Source organism: Pongo abelii, chromosome 13 (genome assembly GCF_028885655.2).
Source record: "Pongo abelii isolate AG06213 chromosome 13, NHGRI_mPonAbe1-v2.0_pri, whole genome shotgun sequence".
Taxonomy (NCBI): domain Eukaryota; kingdom Metazoa; phylum Chordata; class Mammalia; order Primates; family Hominidae; genus Pongo; species Pongo abelii.
In genome coordinates this window covers 122,038,565-122,056,105 of record NC_071998.2, presented here as the reverse complement: position 1 = coordinate 122,056,105, position 17,541 = coordinate 122,038,565, and the positions used below count along the sequence as shown (strand labels likewise).

At 43.2% G+C, this 17,541-nt stretch overlaps 2 protein-coding genes and 1 pseudogene across 2 annotated transcripts in view; 1 reads left to right on the top strand and 2 right to left on the bottom strand.

Annotated features, from left to right (window-relative positions):
- ABL1 (ABL proto-oncogene 1, non-receptor tyrosine kinase) overlaps positions 1-16,625 on the bottom strand; it is a 174,884-nt gene extending 158,259 nt beyond the window's left edge. The window contains exon 1 of the mRNA XM_024252104.3: positions 16,490-16,625. Within this exon, the coding sequence (XP_024107872.2) occupies positions 16,490-16,625 (136 nt within the window). The remainder of the gene's footprint in view (positions 1-16,489) is intronic.
- Positions 5,967-10,310, top strand: LOC112134951 (large ribosomal subunit protein eL37-like; annotated as a pseudogene).
- A 596-nt stretch (positions 16,626-17,221) lies between the features above and the next one.
- Positions 17,222-17,320, bottom strand: LOC129048029 (uncharacterized). Its single transcript, XM_055078509.1, has one exon. It carries the CDS (start codon positions 17,318-17,320, stop codon positions 17,222-17,224), a length of 99 nt encoding a protein of 32 aa, XP_054934484.1.
- Between the last annotated feature and the right edge of the window lie 221 nt (positions 17,321-17,541).

The window sequence follows — 17,541 nt, the reverse complement described above, 5'->3', positions numbered from 1 at the left end:
CTCAAAAAAAAAAAAAGAGAGAGAGTGAAAAAGCACAATGGCTATAATTATGTAAATAAATAGAGTGAAAAGGTGAACCACAAAGTGTAAGAAGATAGTCATAATAAATACACTCAACGAAGGACCTGTATTGAGAGTACACAGGCTAGGTACAGTAGCTCACACCTGTAATCCCAGCACTTTGGAAGGCCGAGGTGGGTGGATGGTTTGAGCTCAGGAGTTTGAGACCAGCCTGGGCCACATGGTAAAACCCCAACTCTACAAAAATTCCACAATTAACCAGAAGTGGTGGCATACACCTATAGTCCCAGCTACTCAGGAGGATGAAGTTGGAAGATTGCTTGAGCCCAGGAGGTGAAGGTTGGAGTGAGCCGAGACTGTGCCACTGGACTCCAGCCTGGGCAAAAGAATGAGACTCTGCCTCAAACAAAGAAAAAAAAAGGGAAAAATATATAAATAACTCCTAAAAATCAATGAGGAATAAACATAAATAGAAAAATGGACAAAAGAGGTGAACTGGCAAGAGATACATAGGTACACATATATTCCAAATGGCCAGTAAACATGAAAAGGTGCTTAACCTCATGAGTCATCAAAGAAGGGCAAATTAAGGCTGGGAGATACTACTGCACAACTACCTGCAAGGCTAGTATTTAAAAGTCTGGCCGGAGGCTAGGCGCGGTGGCTCACGCCTGTAATCCCAGCACTTTGGGAGGCCGAGGTGGGTGGATCCTCTAAGGTTGGGAGTTCAAGACCAGCTGATCAACATGGAGAAACCCCGCCTCTACTAAAAACACAAAATTAGCTGGGTGTGGTGGCACATGTCCGTAATCCCAGCTACTCGGGAGGCTGAGGCAGGGGAATCACTTGAACCCAGGAGGCGGAGGTTGTGGTCAGCCAAGATTGCGCCATTGTACTCCAGCCTGGGCAACAAGAGCAAAATTCCATCTCAAAAAAAAAAAAAAAAAAGTCTGGCCGGGCACAGTGGCTCACGCCTGTAATCCCAGCACTTTGGGGGCCAAGGCAGGTGGATCACTTGAGGTCAGGAGTTCGAGACCAGTCTGGCCAACATGATGAAACCCTGTCTACTAAAAATACAAAAAAAAAAATAGCCCGGTGTGATGGTGCATGCCTGTAGTCCCAGCTACACAGGAGGCTGAAACAGGAGAATCGCTTGAACCCAGGAGGTGGAGGTTGCAGTGAGCCAAGATTACGCCACTGCACTCCAGCCTGGGCGACAGAGTGAGACTCCATCTTAAAAAAAAAAAAAAAGAATATGCAGAATTGAACTTCTGCTTCTGTCCATAATGCAGTAAAAGTGGTATTAGATATCCTTTTGTCCTAAACAACTGTACGGCTGAATAAAATATTTGAGATGACTGTTTTCAGGCATTAGACGACAGGCAAGGCAAGGCTGTGACCCTTGAGGAAAGAGAAAAACATAAGGTAAGTTGCATGTTGCTTCCAACTTCCTGCCTGGGGCACCTTCCCAAACACAGTGCAGGGAGATGAAACCTAAACTGACAGCAGCCGTCTCGGTGAACTGAGGAAGCAAAGACTTGGATTTGAGGATGCTGAGGCAGGTAGAATTTGTAGGGCAAGAAATCTGAGAGAAGATGAGGGCACAGGTGGGGTAACAGAACACAGAGGTAGGCAGAAGATGGTGGGAGGCATCCTGTGGGTCCATGGCTTCCAGATTCTATGAAGTTTAGCAGACAGCAGTGGCTGTGAGGCTGAGAACTGCACAGACACAGAGGTTTCACAGTGCTGGAAGACATTCAAATACCAGTTCATCCAGGGTGGAGAGACTTTGCTGAGCATCTCTGTTATTTTGTTTTGACCCCAAAAATGCCAAGCATTAAGTCTAAAGAGTACCCTCCATTGTAAGGGCCGGGTGTCTGGACCAAGGATAAAGCCATACTAACAAAGCATAAAACCAAACCTGGCAGGGTCAAACTAACTTAACGACCAGTCACTTACAGTAATTTAAGTAACTACAGTAACCTAACTACTTGTCAAAACAAAATGAAAACTTCTTTAAAGAAAGATAACAAGATTGAGAATCCCTACAATATAACACCCACATGTCTGGCATACAATCAAAATTATTTAACATGCAAAAATGCAGGAAAATCTGACTCATAATGTACAGAAAAAGCAATCAATAAAAACAGACCCCAAGATGACTCAGATATTTAAATGAGCAGGCACGGTCTTTATTACAAATACCTTCTAGGATTTAGAGGAAAAGATAGGCCTAATGAATGAAAACATGGTGAATCTCAGCAGAAAAACACAAACTATAAAAAAAAAAACCAGGCCGGGTGCAGTGGCTCATGCCTGTAATCCCAGAACTTTGGGAGGCTGAGGCGGGTGGATCGCAAGGTCAGGAGATCGAGACCATCCTGGCTAACACGGTGAAACTCCATCTCTTCTAAAAAAAAAATACAAAAAAATTAGCTGGGCGTGGTGGCAGTCGCCTGTAGTCCCAGCTACTCGGGAAGCTGAGGCAGGAGAATGGCATGAACCCAGGAGGTGGAGCTTGTAGTGAGCTGAGATCACTCCACTGCACTCCAGCCTGGGCGACACAGCAAAACTCTGCCTCAAAAGAAAAGAAAAGAGAAAAAAAAAACCAGCCAGGCACAGTGGCTCACACCTGTAATCCCAGCACTTTGGGAGGCCTAGGAGGGCAGATTGCTTGAGCTCAGGAGTTCAAGACCAGCCTGGGTAACATGATGAAACCCCGTCTCTACAAAAAAAAAAAAAAAAAAATCAATTGGACATGGTGGTGGCATGCCCATAGTCCCAGCTACTCAGGAGGCTGAGGTGGGAGAACAGCTTGAGCCTGGGAGACGGAGGTTGCAGTGCGCTATGATTGCCACTGCACTCCAGCCTGAGTGACAGAGTGAGATCTTGTCTCCAAAAAACAAACAAACAAAAAAAGAAGCAAAAACTGAGAGAGTATTTATAGTTATATTTTCATTCTAAATATTGTTCCTTCTCTAAATATTCTACCTTTTCTTTTTCTTCATTAGTCTTACCAGAAGTGTGCCTAGATCAATAATATTTTTCAAAGTTAGCTTTTGATTTTATTGATTACTTCCATTCTTAATTTGTTTTTATTTTTATTATTCTCTTCTGTGTACTGTGGGATTACTTTGGTTCTCTGGCTTCTTGAGTTACATGCTTAGTTCTCTTGTTCTTGTTCAGTCTTTCCTGTTTCCTAATACATGCTTTTTTTTTTTTTTTGAGACAGTGTCTCACTCTGTCGCCCAGGATGGAGTGCTATGGCGCGATCTCGGCTCACTGCAACCTCCGTACCCCGGGTTCAAGTGATTATCCTGCCTCAGCCTCCCGAGTAGCTATAGGCAGCTGCCACCAATCCCAGCTAATTTTTGTATTTTTAGTAAGAGACAGGGTTTCACCATCTTGGCCAGGCTGATCTTGAACTCCTGAACTTGTGATCCACCCACCTCAGCCTCCCAAATTGCTGGGATTACAGGCATGTGCCACCGTGCCCGGAGGAATAAATGCTTTTTAGACTAAAAGAAGTGATAGAATTAAAGGAAAAAAATAAACGAATATATCATTATAGCTGCTGATCTTCAGCATCACTCTCTCAGTAAAAAAGAGAGATACCGCCAGGCACAGTGGCTCACACCTGTAATCCCAGCACTTTGGGAGGCCCAAGAGGGCAGATTGCTTGAGCTCAGGAGTTCAAGACCAGCCTGGGTAACATGGTGAAACCCTATCTCTACAAACAAACAAACAAACAAAAAACCTCAGCAAAGCTATAGATGAAATAAGTACAAAATAAAAAGTAAGAATATAGAAGATGTTTAAGCAAAAGCATGAAACAACTTGATTTATAGAAAACTACATGCAACAACACATACTTTTTTCAAGTACAAATGGAACATTCACTAAGACAGATTATATGCTGGGCCATAAAATTAGTCTCAGTAAATGTCAGAAGACTGAAATTCTACAGAAGATGTTCTCTGACCACAATGAAATTAAATTAGAAACCAAGATATCTAGAGTTCCCAAATATTTGGAAATCAAACACTTTGATAATAACACATGAAAACTTATGTGATAAACTTATGTGATAGAGCTAACACAGTGTTTAGAAGGAAATACACAGCTTTAAATGCCTATGTTGGACAAGAAAGGTTTGGAATCAATCTAAATTTCTACTTTAGGAAGCTAGAAAAAAAGAACAAATTAAACCCAAAGTAGGCTGGGTGCAGTGGCTCATGCCTATAATCCCAGCATTTTGGGAGGCCAAGGCAGGAGGATCGCTTGAAGCCAGGAGTTTGAGACCATCCTGGGCAACACAGCGAGACCCCATCTCTACAAAAAAAAAAAATTTTAAGTAAAAGAAAGAAAATAAAGAGCAGAAATCAATAAAATGGAAAACAATTGAGAAAGTTAACAAATTTTTTTTGAAAAGATTAATAAAATTGGTAAACCCTCAGCAAAACTAACTGAAAAGGTGTGTGAGAGAGAGAAGCAGAGAGAAAAAACACAAATTACCAATGTGAGGAATGGAAAAAGCGTATCACCACAGACCCTATAGACATTAAAAGGATAACAAGGGAATATTACAAACAAAAACGGGAAACTAATCGATGGTGCTAAAATGTAAGACAGTAGTTATCTCTGAGGAGGAGGAAGGCAGGAGTGAAACTGGAAGGGGGCACAAGGCTTTCTGGGGTGTGCTCATAATTTTCTATTTCTTGAGCAAGATAGTGGAACACGGAGGTATTCATTTGTGATCATCAAGCTGTACATTTACAATTTGTGCCCGTTTCTGTATGCATATTACACTTTTTAAAAAAAATATTAAAATATCAGGTCACGCAAGGGAGTTCAATCCTGTAATCTTAACACTTAGGGAAGTTGATGCAGGAGTATCACCTGAGCCCAGGAGTTCAAGACCAGCTTAGACACCATAGCAAGACTCTGTCTCCATAAATTTTTTTTTTTTTAATTAGCCAGGTGTGGTAGTGCACATCTGTGGTCCCAGCTACTTGAGAGGCTGAGGTGGGAGGACTGCCTGAGCCCGGGAGGTCAAGGTTCTAGCAAGTTTGAACTCCTGGGCTCAGGCAATCACACCACTGCACTCCAGTCTGGGAGACAGAGTGAGACTGTTTCAAAAAAAAAAAAAAAACCACCACCATACACAAGTTCCACCAACAGACGGACAAAATTTGGTGTGTGTATATATATATATATATATACACACACACACACACAATGGGATATTATTCAGCCTTAAAAAAAGAAGGAAATTCTAATACACGTAACAACAGATGCACCTTTAAAACATGCTAAGTGAGGCCAGGCACGGTGGCTCATGCCTGTTATCCTCGCACTTTGGGAGGCCTAGGCAGGTGGATCACCTGAAGTCAGGAGTTCAAGACCAGCCTGACCAATGTGGAGAAACCCCATCTCTACTAAAAATACAAAATTAGCCAGGCGTGGTGGCACATGCCTGTAATCCCAGCTACTTGGGAGGGTGAGGCAGAAGAATTGCTTGAACCTGGGAGGCAGAGGTTGCAGTGAGCCGAGATCGCGCCATTGCACTCCAGCTTGGGCAACAAGAGCGAAACTGTCTCAAAAACAAACAAACAAACAAAAATACTAAGTGAAATAAGCCAGACACAAAAGGGCAAATACTGTATTATTATAGTTATATGAAGTCCTAGAATGAGCAAATTCATAGAGAGAAAAAGCATAAAAGTGGTTACCAAGAGGTGGGGAAAGAGGGAAATGGGATATTATTTTTTAATGGCTACAGAGTTTCTACTTAGGATGATGAAAAAGTTCTGAAAATGGATAGTGGTGATGACTGCATCACTGTGAATATACTTAATGCCACTGAATCATACACCTAAACAGGTTAAAATGGTAACTTTTATGTATATTTTACCACAATAAAAAAAAAACACAGAAGGCAGATGACAAAGGGAATATTATCGTTTGAAAAGCGTCGCAATACGATGCACGTGTTGTGCGGTCACTGTGGCTCTAAGGCCTGTCACCTTCCAAAGTCTACCTGTGGCAAATGTGGCTACCCCGCCAAGCCCAAGAGGAAGTATGACTGGTGTGCCAAGGCTAAAAGACTAAAGGCCACAGGGACGGGCCGAATGAAGCGGCGTGGATTTCCATAAAGGAACAACAACTAAACCCAAGAGGACAGCTGTTGCAGCATCCAGTTCATCTCAAGAATTTATTTGTTTTTTTTTTTTTTAAAGACAGGGTTTCGCTCTGTCACCCAGGCTGGAGTGCAGTGGCACAATCCCAGGTAGCTGGGATTACAGGTGTGTGTCACCACGCCTGGCTAATTTTTAAGTAGAGATGGGTTTTCACCACGTTGGCCAGGCTGGTCTCAAACTCCTGAGCTCAAGTGATCCGCCCATCTTGGCCTCCTAAAGTGCTGGGATTACAGGCATAAGCCACCGGGCCCAGCCAAGAATTTCAAAGATTAGTCACACAATAAATGTTCTAGTTTTTAAAAATACAAAAATAAATAAATAAAATAAACACATATAAGTATATTCATTGGGAAAGAAACCCCAGAACCAGATAAAAAGTCCTAGGATACACAAGAAAATAAGTTAGCTATTTGAGAACTTTCTCTCATTCCTTGTAAATGAATAAAAAGTTTAATTTCTCATTTAGTCCATTTAATATCATTCTTATCAAGAATTTTTTTTTATGGAGAGCCTATGTATTCAGCATTATGCTGGGGAAATAGAAAATGAGATGAAACCTGCATTCACAACCTTACAGTTTACTTGAGGAGTTCCAGGCTGCAGTGAACAGTGATCATATCATTGTACTCCAGCCTGGGCGACAAAGCAAGACCTTATCTCTTAAAAATTTTTTAAAAGGCCAGGCGTGGTGGCTCATGCCTGTAATCCCAGCACTTTCGGAGGCCGAGGCAGGCGGATCACAAGGTCAGGAGATCGAGACCATACTGGCTAACACGGTGAAACCTGGTCTCTACTAAAAATACAAAAATTAGCCGGGTGTGGTGGCGGGTGCCTGTAGTCTCAGCTACTTGGGAGGCTGAGGCAGGAGAATGGCGTGAACCCAGGAGGCGGAACTGGCAGTGAGCCGAGATCATGCCACTGCACTCCAGCCTGGGTGACAGAGCGAGACTCCATCTCAAAAAAAAAAAAAAAGTTAAAAAAAAAGTTGAAAAATAAAAAACAAACCTACCTACATTTCAACACTCTCTTCCATGAAACTCACATAAAACAATTAGGAAATACTACTAGGCGGTATATGATTATGTATTCATTTGTGTTGCAGAAGAGTTACAAGGGCAGAAGTTACAGAAAATTTAATGAGGACCAGAGATGTAAAACATGGTTTCAGAAGGGAGGGGGGACTGCAAGAGAGTGTTGAAAGGTTAAGTAGGTTTTTTGTTTGTTTGTTTGTTTTTTACTTTTAAGGGATAGGGTCTTGCTTTATCACACAGGCTGGAGTACAATGATATGATCACAGTTTGCTGCAGCCTCAAACTCCTGGACTCAAGTGATCCTTCTGCCTCAGCCTCTCAAGTAGCTAGACAAGTGCATGACATTATTATGCCTAGCTAACTTTTTTATTTCTAGTACTAATAGGGTGTTGCTATGTTGCCCAGGCCGCTCTCTCAAACTCCTGGTCTCAGAGGATTGTCCTACCTTGGGTTCCCAAAGTGCTGGGATTACAGGTGTGAGCCACTGCACCTGGCCAGCAGGTAGGATCTGAACACACAGGGGAGTGACATCAGGGGCACAACCACCAAAAAGGCAGGGACGAACACAGCAAGGAGTCAGGGAACTGCAGAGGCACAGGGCAGAGAAGGCCTTCGGGAGACCTCCTCTTACTGAAGCCCATCATAAGTAGTCATTTTAATCTTTACCCCCTAGTCACAGAAAATATGCCTGACACATTCCTATGGGTTTAATTCCCAGCTAAATCATGTTAACACATCCCTCTCCCTCCTACTCAAAAAATGCATCTATTTGCAACACACTTCACACCACATCAGTGTGTTCACACTTGGAGATCTGAAGCACAAGCACGGTTATGTCCTTAACTGATACAAAATGATTTCACATTTTTTCCCACTTCTATTTTCTTTGACAACATGCTTTGTTTAAATGAAGTAAAACTCTTTTGGTCAAATCATCTTTGATCATCTTTCTTTACTTACCCCGCAACTGAAACTTCTGTTTTCTTGTATATTACAAATTTCTTAAAATGGGTAGTAAGGTTTCATGAAAAATAAGAAGGCCATACAAAATGTATTAGACTATTGGAAACAACCGAGTGCCTATTAAAAATGTACACACATGGCCAGGCGCAGTGGCTCACATGTGTGATCCCATTGCTTTGGGAGGCCAAGGCAGGAGGATCACTGGAGCCCAGGAGTTCAAGGCTGCAGTGAGCTATGACTGTGCCACTACACTCCAGCCTGGGTGACAAACCAAGACCCCGTCTCTAAAATAAAACAAAGTACATACCTCCAATTTTGCATTTTCACAGTCCATGTACCACAATCCAATCCCTAGCATTAAGTAGACGAATATAATCTTTCCAAATAATCTTTTTTTTTTTTTTTTGGAGGTGGAGTCTCGCTCTGTTGCCCAGGTTGGAGTGCAGTGGTGTGATCTTGGCCCACTGCAACCTCCACCTCCCAGGTTCAAGTGATTCTCCTGCCTCAGCCTCCTGAGTAGCTGGGATTACAGGCACATGCCACCACGCCCTGCTAATTTTTGTATTTTTAGTAGAGATGGGGTTTCACCATGTTGGTCAGGCTGGTCTCGAACTCCTGACCTCAGGTGATCTGCCTGCCTCAGCTTCCCAAAGTGCTGGGATTACAGGCATGAGCCACCACGCCTGGCCTGTCCAAATAACCTCTTTGAGAATCTGATGGCTGCGCGTGGTGGCTCACGCCTGAAATCCCAGCACTTTGGGAGTTCGAGCCAGGTGGATCACGAGGTCATGAGATCAAAACCATCCTGGCTAGCAGGGTGAAACCCCATCTCTACTAAAAATACAAAATATTAGGCTGAGGCAGGAAGGAGAATCGCTTGAACTTGGGAGGTGGAGGTTGTAATGAGTTGAGATCGTGCCACTGCACTCCAGTCTAGGCAACAGAGCAAGACTCTGTCTCAAAAAAAAAAAAAAAAACAAAAACTGACAAATTTAACTTTAATGCCTATAGGATCTAATAATTGCACTTCCTCCCACCTTCTAATGTATACAGATACTTAGTATAATTTTTTTTTTTTTTTTTTTTTTTTTGAGACAGGGTCTCACTCTGTCACCCAGACTGGAGTGCAGTGGCGCCATCATGGCTCACTGCAGCCTTGGCCTCTCAGGCTCAGGTGATTCTGCTACTTTAGCCTCTTGAGTAGCTGGGATTACAGGCGCGTACCACCACGCCCAGCTAATTTTTTGTACTGTTAGTAGAGATGGGGTTTCACCATGTTGCCCGGGCTGGTCTTGAATTCCTGGGCTCAAGTGATCCATTTGCTTTGGCCTCCCAAAGCGCTGGGATTACAGGCATGAGCCACCACACCTGGCCTTAGTATAATTTTAAGACTAATGAGAATTACAGTGTTTTGTTTTGTTGAGACAGAGTCTCGCTCTGTCGCCCAGGCTGGAGTGCGGTGGCATGATCTTGGCTCACTGCAACCTCCGCTTCCCAGGTTCACATGATCCCTTTGCCTCAGCCTCCCATGTAGGTGGGACTATAGGTATTATTAGTAGAGATGAGGTTTCACCATGTTGGCCAGGGTGGTCTCAAACTCCTGACCTCAAGTGATCCGCCCACCTTGGCCTCCTAAAGTGCTGGGATTACAGGCATGAGCCACAGCACCCAGCCTACAGTGTTGATTTATCAAGTTTCTATTATTTTAAATAAAGTTTTGAGAACCATAAAGTAGTTTTAACTGATAGTAAATAATTTTTTTTTTGAGACGGTCTTGCTCTGTTGCCCAGGCTGGAGTGCAGTGGCACAATCACAGCTTACCACTGCAGCCTCCACCTCCATTTCAATAAAAGGCAACTCTATTCTTCCAGTTATTCAGTTCAAAAACCTGAGTCACACTTGGCCCCTCTCACACACCCATATCCCACATCTATTCTGAGAGCAAATCTTGTCGGTTCTGACCCTCCACCCAGTGCCACCACTTTGGTCCAAGCATCATCACTCTTATCTGGCTCCGTGCAATCAATGCCCCCATGGAATCCCTGCTCCTTGTCCTCCTTCAGATCTCAGCAGCCGGAGAGATTCTATTTAATACTAAAACATACATCAGATAGCATAGTCCCCTTGGAAAATTCTCCAAAGCCTTCCCACATCATATGAACCAAAGTCAAAATCCTTGAAATGGCCAATGAGGCCACCCTCTCCTTCAGCCATTCTCTTCCCACCCTCCATTTTACCTCCTGCATCTCTCCTTTTGCTCTCTGCTCCGGCGCAGTGGCCTCTAGGCTGCTCCTTGAAACTAGCAAGCTCTGCCTCAGGTCTCTCCATCCTGGTTCCCTCGGCCTGAAATGCTTTCACATATTTCAACAGGGCCTGCTGCTCGTCTTCCTCCTTCAGGTCTTTAATCAAATGCCGCCCTCTCAGTCAGGCCTCTCTAGCCACCTTAACTAAAATCACACCTCCTACCCCATTCCCTGTCCCCTTCTCTATGTTATTCTTCTCCTCAGCACATATCACTAACATATCTGTATTTTATTTACTTAGCTTATTTATGTTGTGTCTCCTCCCACTAGAATGTAAGTTCTAGGAGGGCAGGGATTGTTTTGTTTACAAATATATCATCAGTGACTAGAACACTACCTGTCATAGTCTGTGTTCAATAAAATAAATGTTTGTTGAAGAAAGAAGGAAACACTAAGGAAAAAATTGACTACTAAATGCTTTCAATTGTTGTACCAACTCTCCCAAAAGTGAATTTTCTTAGTCAAGCCACTGAAATTTGAAAGGAACATATGGTGCATGAAATATTTAATAACACAGTTTCCTTTTTTCCCTTGTAAATATGACTAGCCCTTTGACCCTGAATGATTCTGGCAAAAAGTTGCCATCTGCCCACTCTTTCAGATTCACCATCAACAACAACAACCAGTACTACTCTTGGCTTCCAGATCCATGTCTGATCTAACACCGTACATTTCTGAATTCAAGTTTTTCAATCTAACCTACATGGATATTAACCAACTCTAGCAAGATCAGCCTATGAAAGATCGCAAACAATCTCTAACACAAAATAACATGGTATTCCCTCAGAAAAAGAATACCCAGGGTCCAAAGAAATTGGTTTGTCTTCAGACACAACTTAAGCAAATTCTTTCATAAAAAGGGATTTGAAAAAAGTGACAGGTTTGGCTGTCATCAATTCAGTTTTTATTTTTATTTATTTATTTATTTTGAGATGGAGTCTCACTCCGTCGCCCAGGCTGGGAGTGCAGTGGCGTGATCTCAGCTCATTGCAACCTCCACCTCCCAGGTTTAAGCAATTCTCCTGTCTCAGCCTCCCAAGTAGCTGGGACTACAGGCACCTGCCACCACGCCCAGCTAATTTTTATATTTTTAGTAGAGACGGGGTTTCACCTTGTTGGTCAAGCTGGTCTCAAACTCCTGACCTAAGGTGATCCACACGTGTCAGCCTCCCAAAGTGCTGGGATTACATGCATGAGCTACCATGCCTGGCCTCAGTTTTTTAAATCTTCGTATTTTTTGTATTACAAGATAACCCAAGTTTGTTGTAAAAAGACACTTGGAACATCACACAAACCAAAAAGAGAAAGTTTTTTCCTATTCCACCTAAAGCTCAAGTCCCTAAAGATAAAAATTTCGGTCTAAAATCCTTCCATACTTTTTTTCCTGGACATACACAAATAAACAGATATTTTTGTTTTACAAAAATGGGGCCATACCATAATGATTTTCAAATTGCTTTTTTTCTACTCACCACAACACAGACATCATTCAGTGTTAGTACTTCAGCAACAAACATCCCTATGTGCCTTCTTGATAGACCTTCCATAGCAACAGTTCTCAAACTTTGTTTTGAGATGGGGTCTTGCTCTGTTACCCAGGCTGGAGTGCAGTGGCGTGATCCTGGCTCACTGCAGCATTGGCCTCCCGAGCTCAAGTGACCCTCCCACCTCACCCACTCAAGTAGCTGGGAACACAGGTGTGATAACACGCCTGGCTAATTTTTTTTGTTCTTGTTGTGGAGACAGGGTCTTCTTATGTTGCCCAGGCTGATCTTGAACTCCTGGGCTCAAGCAATCCACCTGCCTTCGGCCTCCCAAAGTGTGAAATTACAGGCATAAGCCACAGTGCCTGGCCTCAAAACTTTTTAATCTCAGGCCCTTGTCACACTCTTGAAAAATAACTGGAGGCCCCTAAGAGGCTTAGTTTGTGTAGGTTATCTCATCAATAGTTACCATATTAGAAATGAATACTGAAATTTAAAAAAATAATTATTCATTTAAAAACAAATTTTTATTACTGGAAAATAACTGTTTTCTCCCCCCAAAACAGACTTTTTAGATAACCGTAGATATTGTTCTTTGATGCTACATCAAAACTGGTAAATGGTAGTTTCTTTTTTTTTTTGAGACAGTCTCGTTCTGTCATCCAGGCTGAAGTGCAGTGGTGCGATCTCAGGTCACTGCAACCTCTGCCCCCTGGGCTCAAGATATTCTCCTGCCTCAGCCTCCTGAGTAGCTGAGATTACAGGTGCATGCCACCATGCCCGTCTAATTTTTGTATTTTTAGTAGAGACGGGGTTTCACCACGTTGGCCAGGCCAGTTTCGAACTACTGACCTCAAGTGATCCGCCTGCCTCATCCTCCCAAAGTGCTGGGATTATAGGCGTGAGCCACCACGCCCAGCCAAGAATTCCTACTTTTTTTTTTTTTTTTTTTGAGACAGAGTTTCACTCTTGTTGCCCAGGCTGGAGTGCAATGGTGCGATCTCAGCTCAATGCAACCGCCGCCTCCAGGGTTCAAGCAATTCTCCTGCCTCAGCCTCCTGAGTAGCTGGGATTAGAGGCATGTGCCACCACGCCCAGCTAATTTTGTTATTTTTAGTAGAGACGGGATTTCTCCATGTTAGTCAGGCTGGTCCTGAACTCCCGACCTCAGGTGATCTGCCCACTTCGGCCTCCCAAAGTGCTGGGATTACAGGCGTGGGCCGCTGTGCCCGGCCTAGCCAGGAATTTCTTAAAGGCTGGCTGCCTTTAAGAAACCCTACCAATGAACTGTATTCTTTTTTTTCCCCCCCAGAGACAGGGTCTCCCTCTATTGCCCAAATTGGAATGTAGTGCTGTGTTTATGGCTCACCACAGCCTCGACTCTTTGGCTCCAGTGGGAGCTTGGCTAATTTTTTAAATTTCTGTAGAGGTAAGATCTCACTAAATTGCACAGCTGGTTTCGAACTCCTGACCTCAGGTGACCCACCTGCCTTGGCTTCCCAAAGTGCTGGGATTACAGGCATGAGCCACAGCACCTGGCCTCCATTTTGCACTTTGAATGGATCTTTAACCTGTGCATGATTTTATATCATGCATTGATCATTTAGAAAACAATGGTTTGGCTGGGCACGGTGGCTCACACCTGTAATCCCAGCATTTTCGGAGGCTGAGGTGGCCAGATCATTTGAAGTCAGGAGTTCAAGACCAACCTGGCTAACATGGTGAACCTCCATCTCTACTAAAAATACAAAAATTACTCACTTGTGGTGGTGCATGCCTGTAATCCCAGCTACTCAGGAGGCTGAGGCACGAGAATTGCTTAAACCTGGGAGGCGGAGGTTGTAGTGAGCCAAGATCACACCACTACACTCCAGCCTAGACAACATAGCAAGACTCTGTCTCTAAAACAAACAAAACAGAAAATATTGATTTACTGATTTACGTAGATCTTCCAAATAATACATTTCATTATAAGACATTAAAATATGGCATCTGTAAATATTACCACCAATCTCTATATCACAGAGGCAGATAAAAATTCTCCATTAGCCAGGCGTGGTGGTGCACACCTGTAATCCCAGCTACTTGAGAGGCTGAGACAGGAGAATCGCTTGAACTCGGGAGGCAGAGGTTGAGTGAGCCGAGATTGCACCACTGCACTCCAGCCCGGGCAACAAGAGCGAAACTCTATCCCGAAGAAGAAAAAAAAAAAAAAATTTCTCCAAAATCCTAATTTTCACTGGAAAGCTAAAATTTCATCATTGGCAACAAATGCTACTTGTTGTTTTCTTTGAAAGATTCCTTCATACACTTTTTAGTTTGAATAACCATAGTTTGTCATAGTTTCAAGTAAAAATGGCAGTCCATGAAAAAAGTGGCTAGTTCAGTTTGCAACCCAATCACCAAAGTGCTTTTCCTGGAGATAATCATTATACTTTACTGTACAGAAGTGCTTGATGCATACCCCTCTTTTTAACCCACAGAATATTAAGAAAACACACACAAGGGTCAAAATGTAATAAAATTAATAATTTTTGCTGCTTCATCAAGGTATTTTCCAGTGAAAACTAGCCAGGCGCGGTGGCTCACTCCTGTAATCCCAGCACTTTGGGAGGCCAACGTGGGTGGATCACCTGAGGTCAAGAGTTCAGGACCAGCCTGGCCAACACGGCGAAAAACACCATCTCTACTAAAAAATACAAAAATTAGCCGGGCATCAGTGATGCGTGCCTGTAGTCCCAGCTACTTGGGAGGCTGAGGCAGGAGAATCACTTGAACCCAGGAGGCAGAGGTTACAGTGAGCCGAGATCGCGACACTGCACCCCAGCCTGGGTGACACAGAGAGACTCTGACTCAAAAAAAAAAAAGACATTTTTCAGTGAAAAGTGGATATGTGTGTGTGTGTGTATATATACATATTTTTTTAACTGTGAGTGCACGTCATGAAGAATGCAATGACTACAAGTATAGCTAGGTGCCACAACCCTGATTCATGCTAAGACACCTGCTTTACTTTTACTTTTGTACCATTACTGCAAATGTCAACACAGCAAAAGAGACAAGATCTTGGTACTCTATTAACATGAAAATAGTTTTAGCCTCTCAACCCCTGAAGGGGTATCAGGGACACGCAGGGAACTACACTGCTTTCTCTACTAGCTTCCCAGAATGGGATTACTGGGTCATTGGCACGTACATTTCAAATTCTGATAAGTTCTGCCAAAGCTCTCCAAAAAGTCTGTACCAATTTTCACTATGTAAGGTGCATGATCATCACTAGTTAAAATGTAAATAATTCACTTTTTAAATCCCGAATTTGGGAAACATCATAACAAGACATTACCATATTTGCCTGCCTAAAAACAAAGCTAAAATAGAACTGTTTCAAGGCAAAGTAAAATCCAAGCACCCGGATTTATTTAGATGAAGTGAATATTTTCCTGTAAGAAAGTAAAACTTCAACTGTCAAATGCAAGTTCATCCAACAGAAGCCTTTGTTGATTGCAGTCACCCAATGTTGAGGTATTTCTGAATGAATTTCAAAGTATAAGCCACTGGCACACTTCATACGTTTGCTTATAGGATAGGCGGGCTCAATTGATTTTTTAATGTAAAGGACACAATCCGAAAAATGTCAGGCTGCAACAATACAAACAGTAACCCTAATTAATTGGTTATAGCCATCAGTGTAAGCCGACCCTTAGCTTTAACTTCGCACGGAATTACTGGACATGAACAACATAAAATGTACTGGCAGCACTCAAATGCCAAATGTGTTCATAAAAATGTCACAGCCAACCTTTATTGGCCCAAATATCATTCTAAACAGGGAGAAGAGAGGATGAAAGCTTCATCAACGAGGAAGAGATTACTCCTTATGGAAGGTAAGACAGAAGTTGTGTATCTAAAATTCACAAGGAATGCTGCTTCCCCACTTGATTTTTCCCACATGGCTCCAAAGTGGGTATTTTCAAGTCCTACTTATGATGGAAAAGGTCAAGGATATTAGCGTCAACCAGTATCTATGATTCTTAACTTTCTCAGGAACACAAACCACTTTGAGAATATGATAAAAGCTCTCTGCAGACAAAGCAGTAAAGAATCCATGCTTGTCAGAAGAGCCCATGACTTCGGTTAGAGCAGAATCATAGAACCAGGGATCCTAAGAAACCACTGAAGTCCAGCCCCTCAGGAAACTGAAGCCCTGGAACAGTAAAATGGCTTGTCCAAGGTCAACAGTGAATTAGCAGAGGAATCAGGCAAGAAATAAGCAACTCAAATAGATTTTGAATAAAGCCGAAGTCACGAAGTAACTTTTTCTTATACAAAGAAAGTTCCACCAGAAACTAAGAGATAACTATAGTAACAAATTTATTAAGTGGAATTGGAAGGAACTGTCGCAAGTACTGTTGTTCAAAGTTCCTTGAAGGCCTAAGATGAATGCATGAGGAAAACCATGAGCAGAAATTTTGAAAAGCACTCACCATGTTCCACAAAAACATTGCAGTGTGGACCCCCATGCCTCGATGATTCCTTCCTCCCTGCTCCTTTGATAAAATGCAGGGCAGGCAAGCTTGGCCTTCTTTGGTCCCCAAGAACTTTTCCAGGCTGCTGCCCCATAAAGTAATAATAGGTACCCCTTTCCAGAAGAGGGTTCAAGATCTTCCAGAACGGTCAGCGAGCGCAGAGGGAAATGGCATATACGTGGGATTTCACATTCGCTGCATCTCCACAAGTCAGCAATTGAAGTCAATCACAGAAAGACATCTTCCATAACAAAAGGAAGCACTTTCTTTAGGTTGACACTTGGAAGCAGGAGTTCCAATTATTTTCGCAGTTATCAATTTTATGTAATTGCAATGTTACCCAAAAGTTTCTTGATTTTTTTTTAAACGGGCTGAATAACAATTTCTTTTCAAGAAGAAAAACCTAAACAGAAATATTCACAGGGGATGCCGAAAAGGGTCAATAATGCTAGTCATTTCAATTCTCACACATAAAGGAAACGCTGATGGTCTTTGGCTACTCCTCCAGAACTTTTCCTGTGGAAGTCACCAACCCCCTATCTTAGCTTCTTCATCTTCCAACAAATTTCCTGCCGAACTAGTGGCCGCTCTCGCTTCTCTGCTCTGCTCTCCGGAAAAGGACACGGGTCACCCAGATTTCGGCGAGTTTGCCCTCGACTCTGACGAAAAGGAATGCATTGCCAGCAACTTTTAAGTCCGCTTTTTAAAAGGCCTGTGGAACCAATCCAGACTTTTCCTTTGCATTAAAGTTTTTGGCTGAGCTGAGACTAAGGGGGCCGGAGGTGACATTGGAAGAAGTCAGGGCATTAGAGGCTCGCGGGAGCCACCTTGGGGGAAGGGGAGACCCCTTGACAGCAGGGCAGGGATTTGAATGGGAGGCTCCGTGGCCAAAGTTGGGGCCGGGATCCGGAATAAGGGGCGGCTCGGGGCTGAGGGAAGCTGCCGGGGCGCGGCACGGTCAGCTTACTCTGGGGCGACGCTCTTCCACGCCTCAGAAAACGGGGTGTCCC

Coding starts and splice junctions, on each gene's coding strand:
- LOC129048029 (XM_055078509.1), bottom strand. CDS start 17,320: ATGTCACCTCCGGCCCCCTTAGTCTCAGCTCAGCCAAAAACTTTAATG.